This window comes from Pezoporus occidentalis, unplaced genomic scaffold (genome assembly GCF_034315485.1).
Source record: "Pezoporus occidentalis ecotype Australia unplaced genomic scaffold, CSIRO_AGI_Poc_V1 ctg83, whole genome shotgun sequence".
Lineage (NCBI taxonomy): Eukaryota > Metazoa > Chordata > Aves > Psittaciformes > Psittacidae > Pezoporus > Pezoporus occidentalis.
Genome location: NW_026916192.1, coordinates 1,111,704 through 1,124,709, shown reverse-complemented (window position 1 = coordinate 1,124,709; position 13,006 = coordinate 1,111,704). Strand labels below are relative to the sequence as shown.

Here is a 13,006-nt window from a genome sequence, read left to right as displayed (position 1 = left end):
GGTTAGCGGGGGAGGGGAGGGGAGCGGAGCGCTGATGCAAGAGGCGAGCGCGGCGGCGGCGGGTAACGGCTGATCTCCGGCGGCCGCTGCTCCGCTCCGCCCGTGCCCCGCTCAGCGCCAGGCCGCGGCCATGTCGGGCGACGAGGTGAGACCCGGCAGCCACCGCCGCCGTCGAGGGAGCCGAGCTCGAGGCCTGTGCAGCGTTCGGGGCCGCCGCCATGTGGGCGACCGGGCCTGAGGCCTGCACCCGGCAGCGAGCGCGGCCTCCGCCCCTGGTGCGGAGCCGGCTCCCCGGAGCTCGGGAGGGCGGCGGTGCGCGGGTCCCGCAGCCTCACCGGGAGGCGCGGGCCGCTGCCGCTGAAGCCGCCGGCCCCGAGCGGAGGGGGCTGAGGCTCTGCCGGGTGCGGGGCTGGCGCCTTCCCCGGGTCCTCCCGGCCTCAGCGCGCTGCGGATCCCCCCTGGCCGCGGGTGCGGCCTTTCTCCGCGGCTCGTGCGGAGGCCCCAAGCCCGCTGGGAGGTCCCCGAGTTCTGCTGGAGGCCGCCTGTGCGGGGCGAGGGCCGGGGAGGAAGGCGGGCTCCCTGCCACTCTTTCCTTAGCGTGTTTCGCGCTCTTCTAGCGACACATGGCAATTAGTCAGCTTACTTGCGACTACTTGGAGTTTTAATATCTTGTGTTTTAACCCTGAGAGCTAAACACCTTTTTAACAAACGGTAACTTCAGGTTTTCCGCATCCAGTGGTGTTTGCTTAGGAACACTTCCAGGGAAGTAAATACATCAGTCTCTGAGAAATCTTTCAAGTGTTGTAGATGTTGGCATCTTTACTAACCTCATTTCTATTGCTCTTATGAGGAAGGGGAAAGCTTTACGTGTATAAGGTTATAAGCACCCTGGCTGGATGACTGTATAGTGTGTGGGAAACTGCACTGAGATGGCTGTTGTGCTTGTATCTTCTTTCTGGTGTTCAAAATTCCTGTGTGGTTTGTTCCCTTCTGAGCAAAGTGATCGCTCTAGCCTTGGACACAGGCAAGTCATGGTTTGTCCTACATAATAAAGGAGAACTAGTGTAATAATTACTTTAATGGTAGCTGGGCCTGGCTTATTCAGCTGCTTTAGCATCTAGAATGAATGTACAGCATTTTTATGGCTAATTGTGTCCTTGGAACTGCAGTTCTAATTCCTAGGTTGCACTCTGGTTCTGGAAATTAAGACCCAGGAATCCTTGCATCAGATGCTTTCTGTCTCAGGTGGTAATAGGTCCATGAAGTTCATCTAGTTTCTGGTTTGGATTTACTTTTAAGTGTCAGGAAAATAATTTTTCTTGCATAATGCATCTGTTCTGACATTGAGGTATCATCAAGAATACCTAGTATAGAATTACAGAAAGGTTGTGGTTGGAAGGGACCTTAAAACTCATCCAGTGCCAGCCCCCTGCCACAGGCAGGTACACCTTCCACTAGAGCAGGTTGCTCAGAGCCCCATCCAACCTGGCCTTGAACACTAGTAGTAAAATTACATCTCTGGATTGCTTATGTAGCAGCCTGACAGAGTAAAATTGGTAGCAGATATCATAGTTGAAGTGTTGCTCTTAGTTCTTCTGGCTAATATATGTGTAAGTACATAGGCCTTCTGGAACTTCTGTATCTCAGGTTCTTAAGAGCCAAATAGTTTGTTACTGACATTAAGCTGGTGAAACTTTAAAGCCAACTGGCCTCTGGCCTATAAAGTTGAGGAGGGTGAAGACACATGAAGACAGACTTGCACCTTGAACTGGTATAGATGTTTCAAAACCTTATTTTGTTGCACTGGACTGTAGCTTAAAATTTTCAGAGGTGTGTACAAGACTCCCTGGTAGAAACCTCTACTATACAGGTGTGGCACGGAAGAGGCAATACAGGCCCTATTTGGTTTGCTAAAAATCCTGCTAGATATCTAGAAGTTCTTGCCCTGTAGTTTTGTGAAGCTTCAGGAAATAATAGTGAATAATGCTGTTGTTTTGAGGAGCCAGAGGGTTTGGGTCTCAATTGGTCTTAAGAACTTTGTGCTCCATCGTAGACATCAACTCAGCATAATGTAAGGTTACCTGAACTAACTTGATAAGTGCGGAGTCGCTGTCTACTTTGTAGACGTGCCTGTAGACATGCATGTTTGTTCAGACTGATGAAATGGGATTTACTGTGAGGTGTCCCTGCCCATGGCAGGGGGGTTGGAACTAGATACCTTAAGGTCCTTTCCAACCCTAACTGTTCTATGATTCTAAGTTGGGATTTTGACTCTGTAGGCATTTGGAATAAGGAGTAGGCATATATAGAACTGGATATGAGAAAGAACTGTGTGGTCTACAGATGACCCTGTATAGTAACTTAGCTTTGAGGGCAGAATCAGGAATGAAAGTTGTAACTGTGTCTACTCAGGAAAAGCACGGGTTTGGTGTATTTGAGTTGGGAGCTACAGGCCTTTCAGCAGAGGGCCTGCAACTTTCTACAGTTTTTCAGTGCTTAAATGGTACCATAATGCTTCGACTCATCAAACATACTGCACAGAGACAAGGAACAAAGAAACTTCTGACGTGTATGTCAGGCAAACCACAGACTAGTTGGTTATTAAGCTGGTTAGTTTATATCATGATTTATTAAAGTGTGTGTGACCCAAGACCCCTGCTTTGTTTTCATTGAAGGCCTTGATGAACACAGACCTCCTTCTCACGTTGTGGGAGAGCAGTTAGCATGTGATGACTAGGTCTTAGGTTTTCAGAAGCTAGTCTTGACCTGACTGGATGGGGTGGACCTTCAGAGCAGTGCACTTTTCAAGGCCAGCTACATTGTTTTTTCGGCATTATAACTATCTCCTGCATCCAGAAGTTGTCCTTGTATGTTAACTTCAGGTTACTTCAGGCATAGTACTACTGAAGACAAAGCCTGCCTCTCGTAGACACAAGATATGCTTTATGTTGGTTCAGAATGAAAGATGCTTTTTCTCTTCACAGAGAAGAGTGATTTGGGGCTGGTGGGCTGATTCCTTCTCAGAAATTAAGATCTAAGCATAATCTTACATGTTCTCATGTGGCTAAGCAAACATGAAACTTCATAGTCTTGCAAAGCTTCCATGAAATGAGTCATGATCTTGAAAGTGGTGCTCATGTGCTTGTTCCCAAGGCTGTGTACTCTTGCTGGTGCAGGCAGCTTTCCTTCTGTTTCAGCAGACTGGAGGTTACAAGAGGAAGGCAGCAGACAGTGTAACCGGTTGTGCATATTCTTTGATTATTGTGCATTACAAGAGCATGATTCATACATGATCTGTCTGAGCAGTGGAGGGAACCCTCTGGCAGAACTGCTTTGAAAATCATTCTAGCACAGTGTGTTCCACTAAAAACACACTCAGCAGTTTGAATGCCTCAAGCGTCAGTGTCCCATGATGCTGTGCTTCATACACCCATAGGTGCAGTTTACTGCCTTGAACAGAGCCTTTATGAAACATATACGTTTCAGAAAAATGGAAGAATATCACTGGAATACCATATATAGGAGAATGACAAGTGTGAGGGAAAGATTGCTTTGTGTGGGGAGGGAAACTGCCAGACTGGCAGAGTGCAACAAACCAAGAAGTTGGAGAGCTGCTCCTCTGATGAAGTGGTGGTATTTTTCAGGAGCGAGGGTGTTTGTGATGCTGAATTTTAACTGTCTCTGAGAACACTCTTCAATTACTTGATAAGAAAAACTGGTGAAAGAGTCTCATTAAAGTCTCTAAAATGGTTTAATGTATTAAATACATACTGTGGTGTGAAAACATGGCCAGATGTATGTAACAAAGCCTACAAATGGCTATGATGTCAGACTTGCATCTTAAGTGGAAAAAAAGTACAAGAAGTTCCTGTGTTGGAAAACTGAATTGCTCATGTGTTAAATATCCAGGTCTGCAGATGGTGAGTAGGTTCAAAGTGAGTTTTAGGGTTAGTGTCTTCTTCACAGTCAGACTAGCTGAGTGAAGCTGCTTCACTGGCTACAGAACTCATTAACAGCTTTTAATCGCTTGATCTGAGATTGTTTCCCACCTGTGGGGGGAAGACGAGGAGACCTTTGCTACTTCATGGCACTGAGAGCCGATACAGGTCTTGCTGCAACACCAGCCCCTTCTGGGTTTTTCAGGCTCTAGGGGTATAGATGTGCTTGAAGTTTTTCCTGATGCTGAGTGATTCAGTGATTGCTTGGCACAGTCTTACTTTAAAACTTGAGTCCATAGGGGTAGGTAGAATGTAGAAGTTGTTGGTAACTAGTCTGTCAAAGACTTTAATATGTTTTCAGCTGAACTAGTGAGCAGATGTCAGGAAACTTGGACTGTCATAGCAAAAGTAGCAGAAGCTCTACTCTGTCAAGCAGCCTTCTCTTGTTAACTGTTCACATCAGTTATACCTTGGGATGGGTCTGTGATGTTTCTAAAGAAGTCTGTAATCACCGGTTTGAGTCAACTAACTTGTATTATGTTGTTACAGCTCTAGAGAAGTCCCTAGTGGGGACTGAAACCAAGAAACAGTTTGGGTAACCGAAAGAATGAGAGAAACTTAAAGGTGTCATAAATATTAAATGGTAGGTGATTATTACACTGCTAAGGAACTCTTGACTTTTACAGATGATTTTCGATCCCACTATGAGCAAGAAGAAGAAGAAAAAGAAGAAGCCCTTTATGTTGGATGAGGAAGGAGGAGATACACAGGTGGAAGAGACTCAGCAGTCAGAAACAAAAGAAGTTGAACCTGAGCCAACAGAAGACAAAGATGTTGAAGCAGACGAAGAAGACAGCAGAAAGAAAGGTAAAGTGAATCCACATAGATAAACTCTCAAAAGTAGTGCTTCTGTATTTTGAGACTATGAGCCCCAGTTCAAGAATTTGGCGTCACAGTGTATAATGCTGTGGTTGTAGTTTTTAGAGGCTTGAGTAATAAATACCCTGCTGCCTATTTGGAGGGTATATTTCTTTCCTGGTTGAAATCACACTCACAGGCATCCAGCAACCTACCAGTGCTTTCCGAAAAGTCCATTGTCCTGACTCAAACAGTTTTTTGTGTGAGGCAATGAAAAGAGAATCCCTAAAATAGGTAGCATGAAGTTTTAAATCTTCCACTTGCAGTTTGTTGCAGTAATTCCACAATTACAGTGGTTTTCATTTGAACAATTTAGCAATAGTGTGGGTGACAGAAATATGGTTAAAAGGGTTTCTGGTTTTTGGACGACTATGAATGTGATAACTAGTGTGTTCTTTGGAATCTTTGAGAAAATAAGCTTGTGACTGTGGATATAACCTTGCTTTTTAAATTGAGGCCAGTGTCACTTAAGATGACCTGATTCAGGGACTGCTGTTAAATCCAGTTTGTTGGTAAAAATTGGCTCCTACACTAGATCAGAGAAACTGTACGTTCCTCCTACAGTTTCCTTTTCTTTCAGGCTTCTCCACTCTAATGTCAAGTAACTGGTTTCTCTTGTACAGCAGAAAGAAGGATTAAGTATTTTACAAAAAAATACGAAAATACACTTAGCAGATGCAGAAACTGTAAAATAGTATTATGGTATTTGAGGGTAGATAGAATGACCTCTTTAAAACCTGAAGGATATCTATAAGGGCTACAGACCATTGCTTATTTCTTACTGTAATGTTTTGAACATTTGGATGTAAATTGAAAACCTTAATGCCTAAACTGTTCCTGCAGTTACACTTCTTTTGGCAATCCTGTTTTTAGATGCAACAGATGACCTGGATGATTTAAACTTCTTCAATCAAAAGAAAAAGAAGAAAAAAACAAAAAAGATATTTGATATAGATGAAGCAGAAGAAGGTTTAAAGGTTTGTTTTTATAACTAGGCCATCTCCTCTATGGCTGAAAACTTTCTTGCTTTCATTTTCTCAGGGTTGGCAGTGCAGGAGCTGTTCTGAGTCTGTTTTTGTGTCTTAGTGCAGTTAATGATGAAACTTAGATTTCTCCGTGTCTTTCATATGTAGTAGGTTCTGTTGAACAAGTTGCTCCTGTAGGGAGTGAAAAAACCTAACTGATCTGCACAATGAGCAAGTAATTCTGCCATCTGTAGTAACTGTTGACTAGCATCAAGGTTAATTGTCATTGGGGTGAAAGAAGTAAATGGATGTTAGAAGACATACTCAGAATAGTCCTCTAAAGGACAGCCCTTTAAATAAAGGGTATATATCTGCTAAAAAAATCTGGGTTTACTCCAGTGTTTTCTTTAGAAGTGATTAGCGACTGTTCTGTGTTCCAGAAGGTGTATGAGATATTTTTACTTTTCCCAAGTTTTATTCCAGATTGTGTTTTTGTACCATGTTGTCAGTGTACTTGGCAAGCCCAGAGAGCAAGAGGACAGTGAAATGTTATATGTAAACCTCTTCTTTAGATTCTGCCTTTTGGGGAAGAAAATGTCTCTCTGATCTGCTCCAGACAGACAAAATACTTGCTCTGAGTTCTGTACATGTGCAGAATTGTGATAACAAGTTGGACTAGCTGCAGGTAGTAGCACAGGTGTGCCTTACCTTACTGCCTGGCATGTAGAGTGTTTTGTTCTCTTATGCCCTAAAATGGCTGATGCCTCTAGGTAAGTATAGCATGACCTTGTTGCTGACCTGCCAAAAGTTAGATCATAAGGTAAAAATCTGGCCCTGCTTCGTGGTAGTAGTGCAGTAGTGTCAGGATTGTGATGGATATTATTAGTACTCATCTAATATAGTGTGCTGCTAGTATTATTTCTGATGCTGTACAGTGGAAATTTTTGCTTTAATACTGTGAACTATAGTGGTACTGTTTCTTTGTAGGACTTGAAAATTGAAGGAGATGCACCAGAGGCAGTAGAACCTGAAGATGATCTTGATATCATGCTTGGCAATAAAAAGAAGAAAAAGAAGAATGTGAAGTTTCCAGATGAAGATGAGATAATGGAGAAGGATGAAGGTAAAAGTGTAATCTAGCTCAGTGAGATGTTGAAAGTGAAGCATAGTCCATGTAGGTGAGTAAGTTCTGTTAAAGTGCCTTTTTTGTTTCAAAATTTGTTTTATTACCTATACCCACTACATTTATCAGGAAAAATGATCTATAAAAGCACTGTATAAATTTTCTATAACTGCTGATGTCAGAAGTAGGCAGACAGAGAAGGCTTGTGTCCACATCATAGTGGAATCTTCTTTGATGTTCCTTTAGAAGTGGTGTAAGCAGGAGGTTAAAGAATGTTTCTTTTCTTGTTAATGAATACCAAACCACTTTCTTTTACAGCTTTTGAGGATGAAGATAGCAAAAAAGATGATGGAATTTCTTTTAGCCTTCAGTCAGGACCTGCATGGGCAGGCTCAGAAAGAGACTACACATATGATGAGGTAGTGTTCAAAAGTCTTTTTCCACATTGATGTGCAAAAATAGAGCAGAGCATTATGCTCATGTCCTGTTTCTAATTTAAAGGACTTGTAGTCATAAGCTCATATCACAGTTAATTTTTGTATAGGGCAATATTAGTGATAGCTAAAACACCTCTGCTAACAGGCTGAGGTACTTGTAGATGTGAAGTAAGCACTTGGGAAAACAGCTTTTATGTTTTGCATTTATGAGAACATTTTGAAGCATGTGTTAAAAAGCATGTGGGGAAATGCTAATGGGCAAAGAGTCTAATACTGTATACTGTTTAGACTAATAGGGTCTAATACTGTTTACAATACATTGTAAACACTGTTTCAGGTGGTTTTATAGAAGTGATGTACTTGATTTGAGAACTACAAGATACTCATCTTGATGTGAATCCCTCTTTTGGCAGCTGCTCAATAGAGTATTTAACATCATGCGGGAAAAAAACCCGGATATGGTAGCTGGAGAAAAGCGGAAATTTGTCATGAAGCCTCCGCAGGTTGTAAGAGTAGGGACCAAGAAAACATCTTTTGTCAACTTTACAGATATCTGCAAATTGTAAGTTTCCCCTTTTACTCCCAGAAGTAGCAGGTAAATGCACATTTCTGTGCTGTTGGCTGTTGTGTTGAGTGCATGTTTTCTGGCCAAAGAATGGCAAACCATATGTAAGCTCACAGTAATTTCAATCATACTGCATATTGCTTCTGCATTTCTCTGTGAGAACATGTTTATGAAGATGGTTTATTGGATAATTTCTTGTTTTATATCATGAAAATAGTAGACTTGCTACACGGGCCTCATGGACTGAAACTAAACCTTTTGTGATTTTACTGCCTCCTATCAGGTGTTGCTGATACTTTTTTGCAAGTCTTGGGCAAGAGGGTGGGGAAAATTCTTTGATTTGAGCTGGCTCCAAATACTTTTCTCTTGGTAAATGCTATGGAAATCCATATTTCCCCCTGCCCATACCCCCCCCCCGCCCCCAGCCACTGTTTTCTGCAGTGCTTTCTGTGTCTTAATCGCTTCTTGTGAAGGCAGTTCTATTCTTGGTGGGTACTTACAGGAATCCATACTGGTTTTGTTTCATAAGTGTGCTAGAAAATAGTCCTGGTAAAGTGATACTGAAGAGCTAGGTAGTACACTAAAGTGAATTTTTAAGCGTAGCTTGTAGTACTTGTTTCAGGGAATGGCAGGGGGACTGGAGAGTAAAAATGGAAAAATCTCAAATAGAAAACTGCTTTCAGTAGTTACTGTAATTGTGTGTGGGGGGGGGGTGATGGTGGCTTTTTTTTATTGTGGACTGTTCAGCTTTCTCAGTTACTGTCTGCCTGTGCTCTTTGGTGCAGGCCTTCTGGTACTACCTCTGTTTAAGTTTGATAATTTAAGGTCATTTTAGCCTGCCAGTCCTGTATAAATACCAGCCTTCTCTGGAAGGGGAAGGTTAAACATATTCTTACTTTATTTTTAGATTACATCGTCAGCCAAAACATCTCCTGGCATTTTTGTTGGCAGAATTGGGTACAAGGTAAGGCTACTGGGCTGTGTATGTGCTTGTGCATGTCGGAAACAAGGGCAGCATGGTTGACATTATCTTGGGTTTTTATATGTACTTGAACATCAGGCTCTTCTTCCCTGCACTTGGATGCTGTGCTGAGTGATTGAAGAGATACCATCTTAGGGAAGAGGTACAGAGGCAAACTTAAGTCCCAGGGAAAAGTCTGGATAAGGCTTTGAATTCCCTCTTTGGGACCTTTCTCAAAGATGTTGTGATAGCAGAGCTGTTTGTCACAGTTGCTGAGGGTGTCTCTGTGGCTCATTTCAAGCTGAGGCTGATGATGGGTAGCTAAGGAAGAGAGAATGCCTGACTGCCTAACAGTGGGTCTTGTGGGCCTGTTTGTAGTTAACTCTGTCTAATGCTGCAGTTAAATCCACGTGTCTTAGCATAAAACTTTATTGAAGATCTCATGCTGTGGTGGTGTACTTTCTGGTTGTCTAGTCATTGCTCTTTTGTAGACTACAGTGTTGTTATATGTAAACACAGAGAATCAAGGAGTCTAATTGCAAAGTGTATATAGCAAATGCCAGTTTGATTGGGCTTTGGGGTATCTTCAGCTCCAGATGAAAAAACATTGAACTTCATCCAAATGGCTGTAAGAGGGTCTTACTGTTCATATTACCCTTACTAGAGGGTCGTCTTGGTCACTTCTAAGCAGGTATTAATTTCCAGTTCTGTAAAGCTCTTCTGATGTAGTTAACTATGAGGCTGATCTCTGCTGGAGTTTGCCTTTACTGCCGTGAGGGTTATGTTTGGGCAAAACTTCCTGTAGGCTTTTAAGTACCTTCAGAATGTTGCGTTTTTTCCCCCAAAGTAATTCTGGCTTGCTTTTACCTTGAAGAATGCATCATTATCTTGCTTCATGTTGTTTTACACTTGTTTCGTGACTTCTTTTAATGCTTGGCATCTTCTGCAAATTAAGTAATTGATTTTTCTTTCAAATTAGTGGCTCAATAGATGGTAACAACCAACTTGTAATCAAAGGAAGATTCCAGCAAAAACAGATAGAAAATGTCTTGAGAAGATATATCAGTAAGTAGAACTCCTTTATCCATTACTGATTTTTCTGAACCTTTGTGATGACCAGTGGTCCACGTATGGCTCATGTGTGTGTGAATACTGTGCAGGTTCTGTGCTAAGAAGCTATAACTTTGTTACAGCTTTATAATGGAATAATGCAAGTACAGGTGGTTCTACCCTGCTTCTAATAAGCACATAAGTTGTATGCTGTCCTGGCACTAAAACATACCAAGGAAAACAGTAAGAGCATTTGGGAATTGTGCTTTTGCTTCTGATGATCATTTCTTTGCGTTGAGGACTATGGAAAACAGTGATTGTTAATTTTAATGTTAATTTTGTGTTTAATTTAATTTGCATGCTAATTAACAAATACATCGTGCCTGTCACAGACTGCTATTCAAAGTACTATAGATTATATGTAACAAAATATACTTCTTTAATGTTCTGTCTGTCACAGAGTTGCTGTTTCAGCAGAGGAAGTTACGGAACGCCAGTGGGAAATCTTAACTAGTGGTTGTTGTTTCTAAAGCACGAGTGTCAGCACTTAATGTTCCATCTGAAACCTAGTCTTTATTAACTTGGGAACTAAAGGGAATTTTAGGTTGCCTCAGCCTCTGTGGTTTTCATAGTAAGCCACTTCTAAGTAAATGCACTTGAACAGCCTTTCAAGGCAACTGTTAAACTAAAGGCTGAAGAAGCGGTGACTTGTCTGCTGACAGTGCATGATTTTTTAACTGCCACTCAATTCCTTTTCTGCAGAGGAGTATGTCACCTGTCATACGTGTCGGTCACCGGACACAATCCTACAGAAGGACACCAGATTATATTTCTTGCAGTGTGAGACCTGCCACTCTCGCTGCTCCGTCGCCAGCATCAAAACTGGTTTCCAGGCTGTCACAGGCAAGAGAGCACAGCTCCGTGCCAAAGCTAACTAGTTTGCTAATCAACACTGGATTTTGCAAAGTGTTCTGGGGAGATATGACTGGACAGGTTTACAATCGGAATGGATTTACCATTGTATTAGAACAAGATTGTAAAAACTACAAGAAATTTGGCTTTTGATTGGTCTGTGAAATCCTTGCAAGATGCAGATCCTCAAGCTGTTCACATTTGCTCATTGAATATATTTTACCAACTGTAAGGAACGTGATGGGAAAGGAGGTGCTTTTTAATCCATTCACAGTTCTGTAAAACACAAGATAAATTAAAGATACTATAACAGTGAGTGTCTATGATTTGGATTTTTCCTTCAGTTTCCTCTTTTAAACAGCTCATGGTAATGGTTGGCGTGTTGTTCTGCAGATCATATCACTGAACTATGTCCAAGACCCAGAATAAAGTTTAAGATAAAAGTTATTTTGCTTTTACATAACAAGCTTATTTTTAGTTTAGGCTGTCATTAAACAGAGAAACCAGTCACAGAAAATTACAGGGGTGATACACCAACATGAGAGAACTGCGCATGCTTTTATAGCCACATTTATAGGGGATGCATTTTGCACAAAAAGTGACATCAGGACTTGTTGATAACTGCTTAGTCAGGCAGAATGTAGCTCTGAAATAGTTCAGACACCACATTGATGCTGAATTTTAACAGAATTGAACTGTACTGTAAGCTTTCATAGTGTCATAGTACTCGATTTTGCAATTTCTAATAGAGAAGAAATGTTTCTATTTCGTAAGTCCTGCACTCTTCACTTTAAAAAGAATCTAACTAAATGCAGCAAAAAACCTTAAATATCAGTAACATCATTTTATGATGGCTGCAGCACACTGTCTTACATAAATCTTGAATTTACAGAAGATACTGCCAAGTAGTTTGAGTTGTAAACTAACACATTATGCTTCTTGCTCTTAACGTGCACTTCTCTTTGCTAGCAGCCACTATCACTACTTCTAGGGGACATGCCCAGTGTGTCCTAACTAGTTTTTTCTAGTGCTATAGAGATTTTGTTACAGCTGCCAAGTACAAAGGTGCAACAAGGGAGGAAAGTCCCTCTTGAGTACCCTGAGTGGGACAGTTTTCATTAGAATTGCCAAGGATATGGTGTATTAGCTCAGGACCCCGCGCACCCATCCCTGCAGGTAAGCAGAGTAGCCTCCCCAGGGAAAACGGTTGTCATTTGCTGAATGCAGATACCAGAAACTGAAGGGTTTCTACGAAGTTTCAATCTTTATATGTATGTTAATACAGAACAGAGTCTTGCCGGGAAGTCATCTACTTGCTATTTGAAAACCTGACAGCACTGTAAGGCAAAAATCAAGGATTTATGGTTGGTTTCTTAAAAGCATTTTGAATTTCAAGTGAGCTATAACAAATGTTGGATGTATCTTTAAGTGAATAAAGCCAGGATCAGTGCCTCTTGTAACATTATTGTTGTATTGTTTTTTTCTCTAGCAAATAGGCATTCTCCTGTTGGAAGTAAAACCATTTGGAGAAATGCTAGTTGCCTCTTCGTTTTGGTGACTTGCTATTGGGACACACTGAAAACAGCTGAGGCCAGTGGTACTTTCTGTTTTTAAACGCTTGCTTTTTCCTGGGTCAGATACCTTTAACATACCTTAGAAAGTATGACTATGCTGTAGTTTAGTGCATTAAATATGAAGTTTGACTTCAAGTAGATTTGGATCAAAAAGATGAAGTTAATAAATCAATGAATGTTCAACCCTGTGAGCTCTCCTAGCTCACAAAAGAGCTTTATAGGTATATCTTAAAGATACATTTTGAGTCTGCATGAAATCCTGAAGTTAACTAGTATTTGAGTGCAACATCCTGAGCTGTAGACTCTTAATCTATGTGGAATAACCTCACTGATGCATGAGAAGTTCTGTGTTAAGGAGTAGAGTTGATTTGGTTTTAATGTTCTTAAATTACCTTCCAGCCCACATTCAAAGTGGATATAATTTGCCACAAGGGTGGTGTGAACACAAGCACTTCTTGCTGCTTGTAAGGGTGGTGTAAGTGTGAGGTGCAGTTGTGTGTTCAGAGGCAATAGGGTTTTGTACTTAGGTCGAATCTAAGTAAGAAGTTAAGGCTGGAGTCTAC

At 41.5% G+C, this 13,006-nt stretch overlaps 1 protein-coding gene across 1 annotated transcript; it reads left to right on the top strand.

Moving 5' to 3' along the window:
- Nucleotides 1-18: 18 nt before the first annotated feature.
- On the top strand, nt 19-11,185 carry EIF2S2 (eukaryotic translation initiation factor 2 subunit beta). The gene is made up of 9 exons (XM_062604149.1): nt 19-145; nt 4,625-4,805; nt 5,730-5,833; nt 6,809-6,944; nt 7,263-7,363; nt 7,795-7,943; nt 8,854-8,910; nt 9,887-9,972; nt 10,720-11,185. The coding sequence occupies exons 1-9, from the start codon at nt 131-133 to the stop codon at nt 10,893-10,895; spliced, it is 1,005 nt and encodes a 334-aa protein (XP_062460133.1). The 5' UTR covers nt 19-130; the 3' UTR covers nt 10,896-11,185.
- Nucleotides 11,186-13,006: the final 1,821 nt, after the last annotated feature.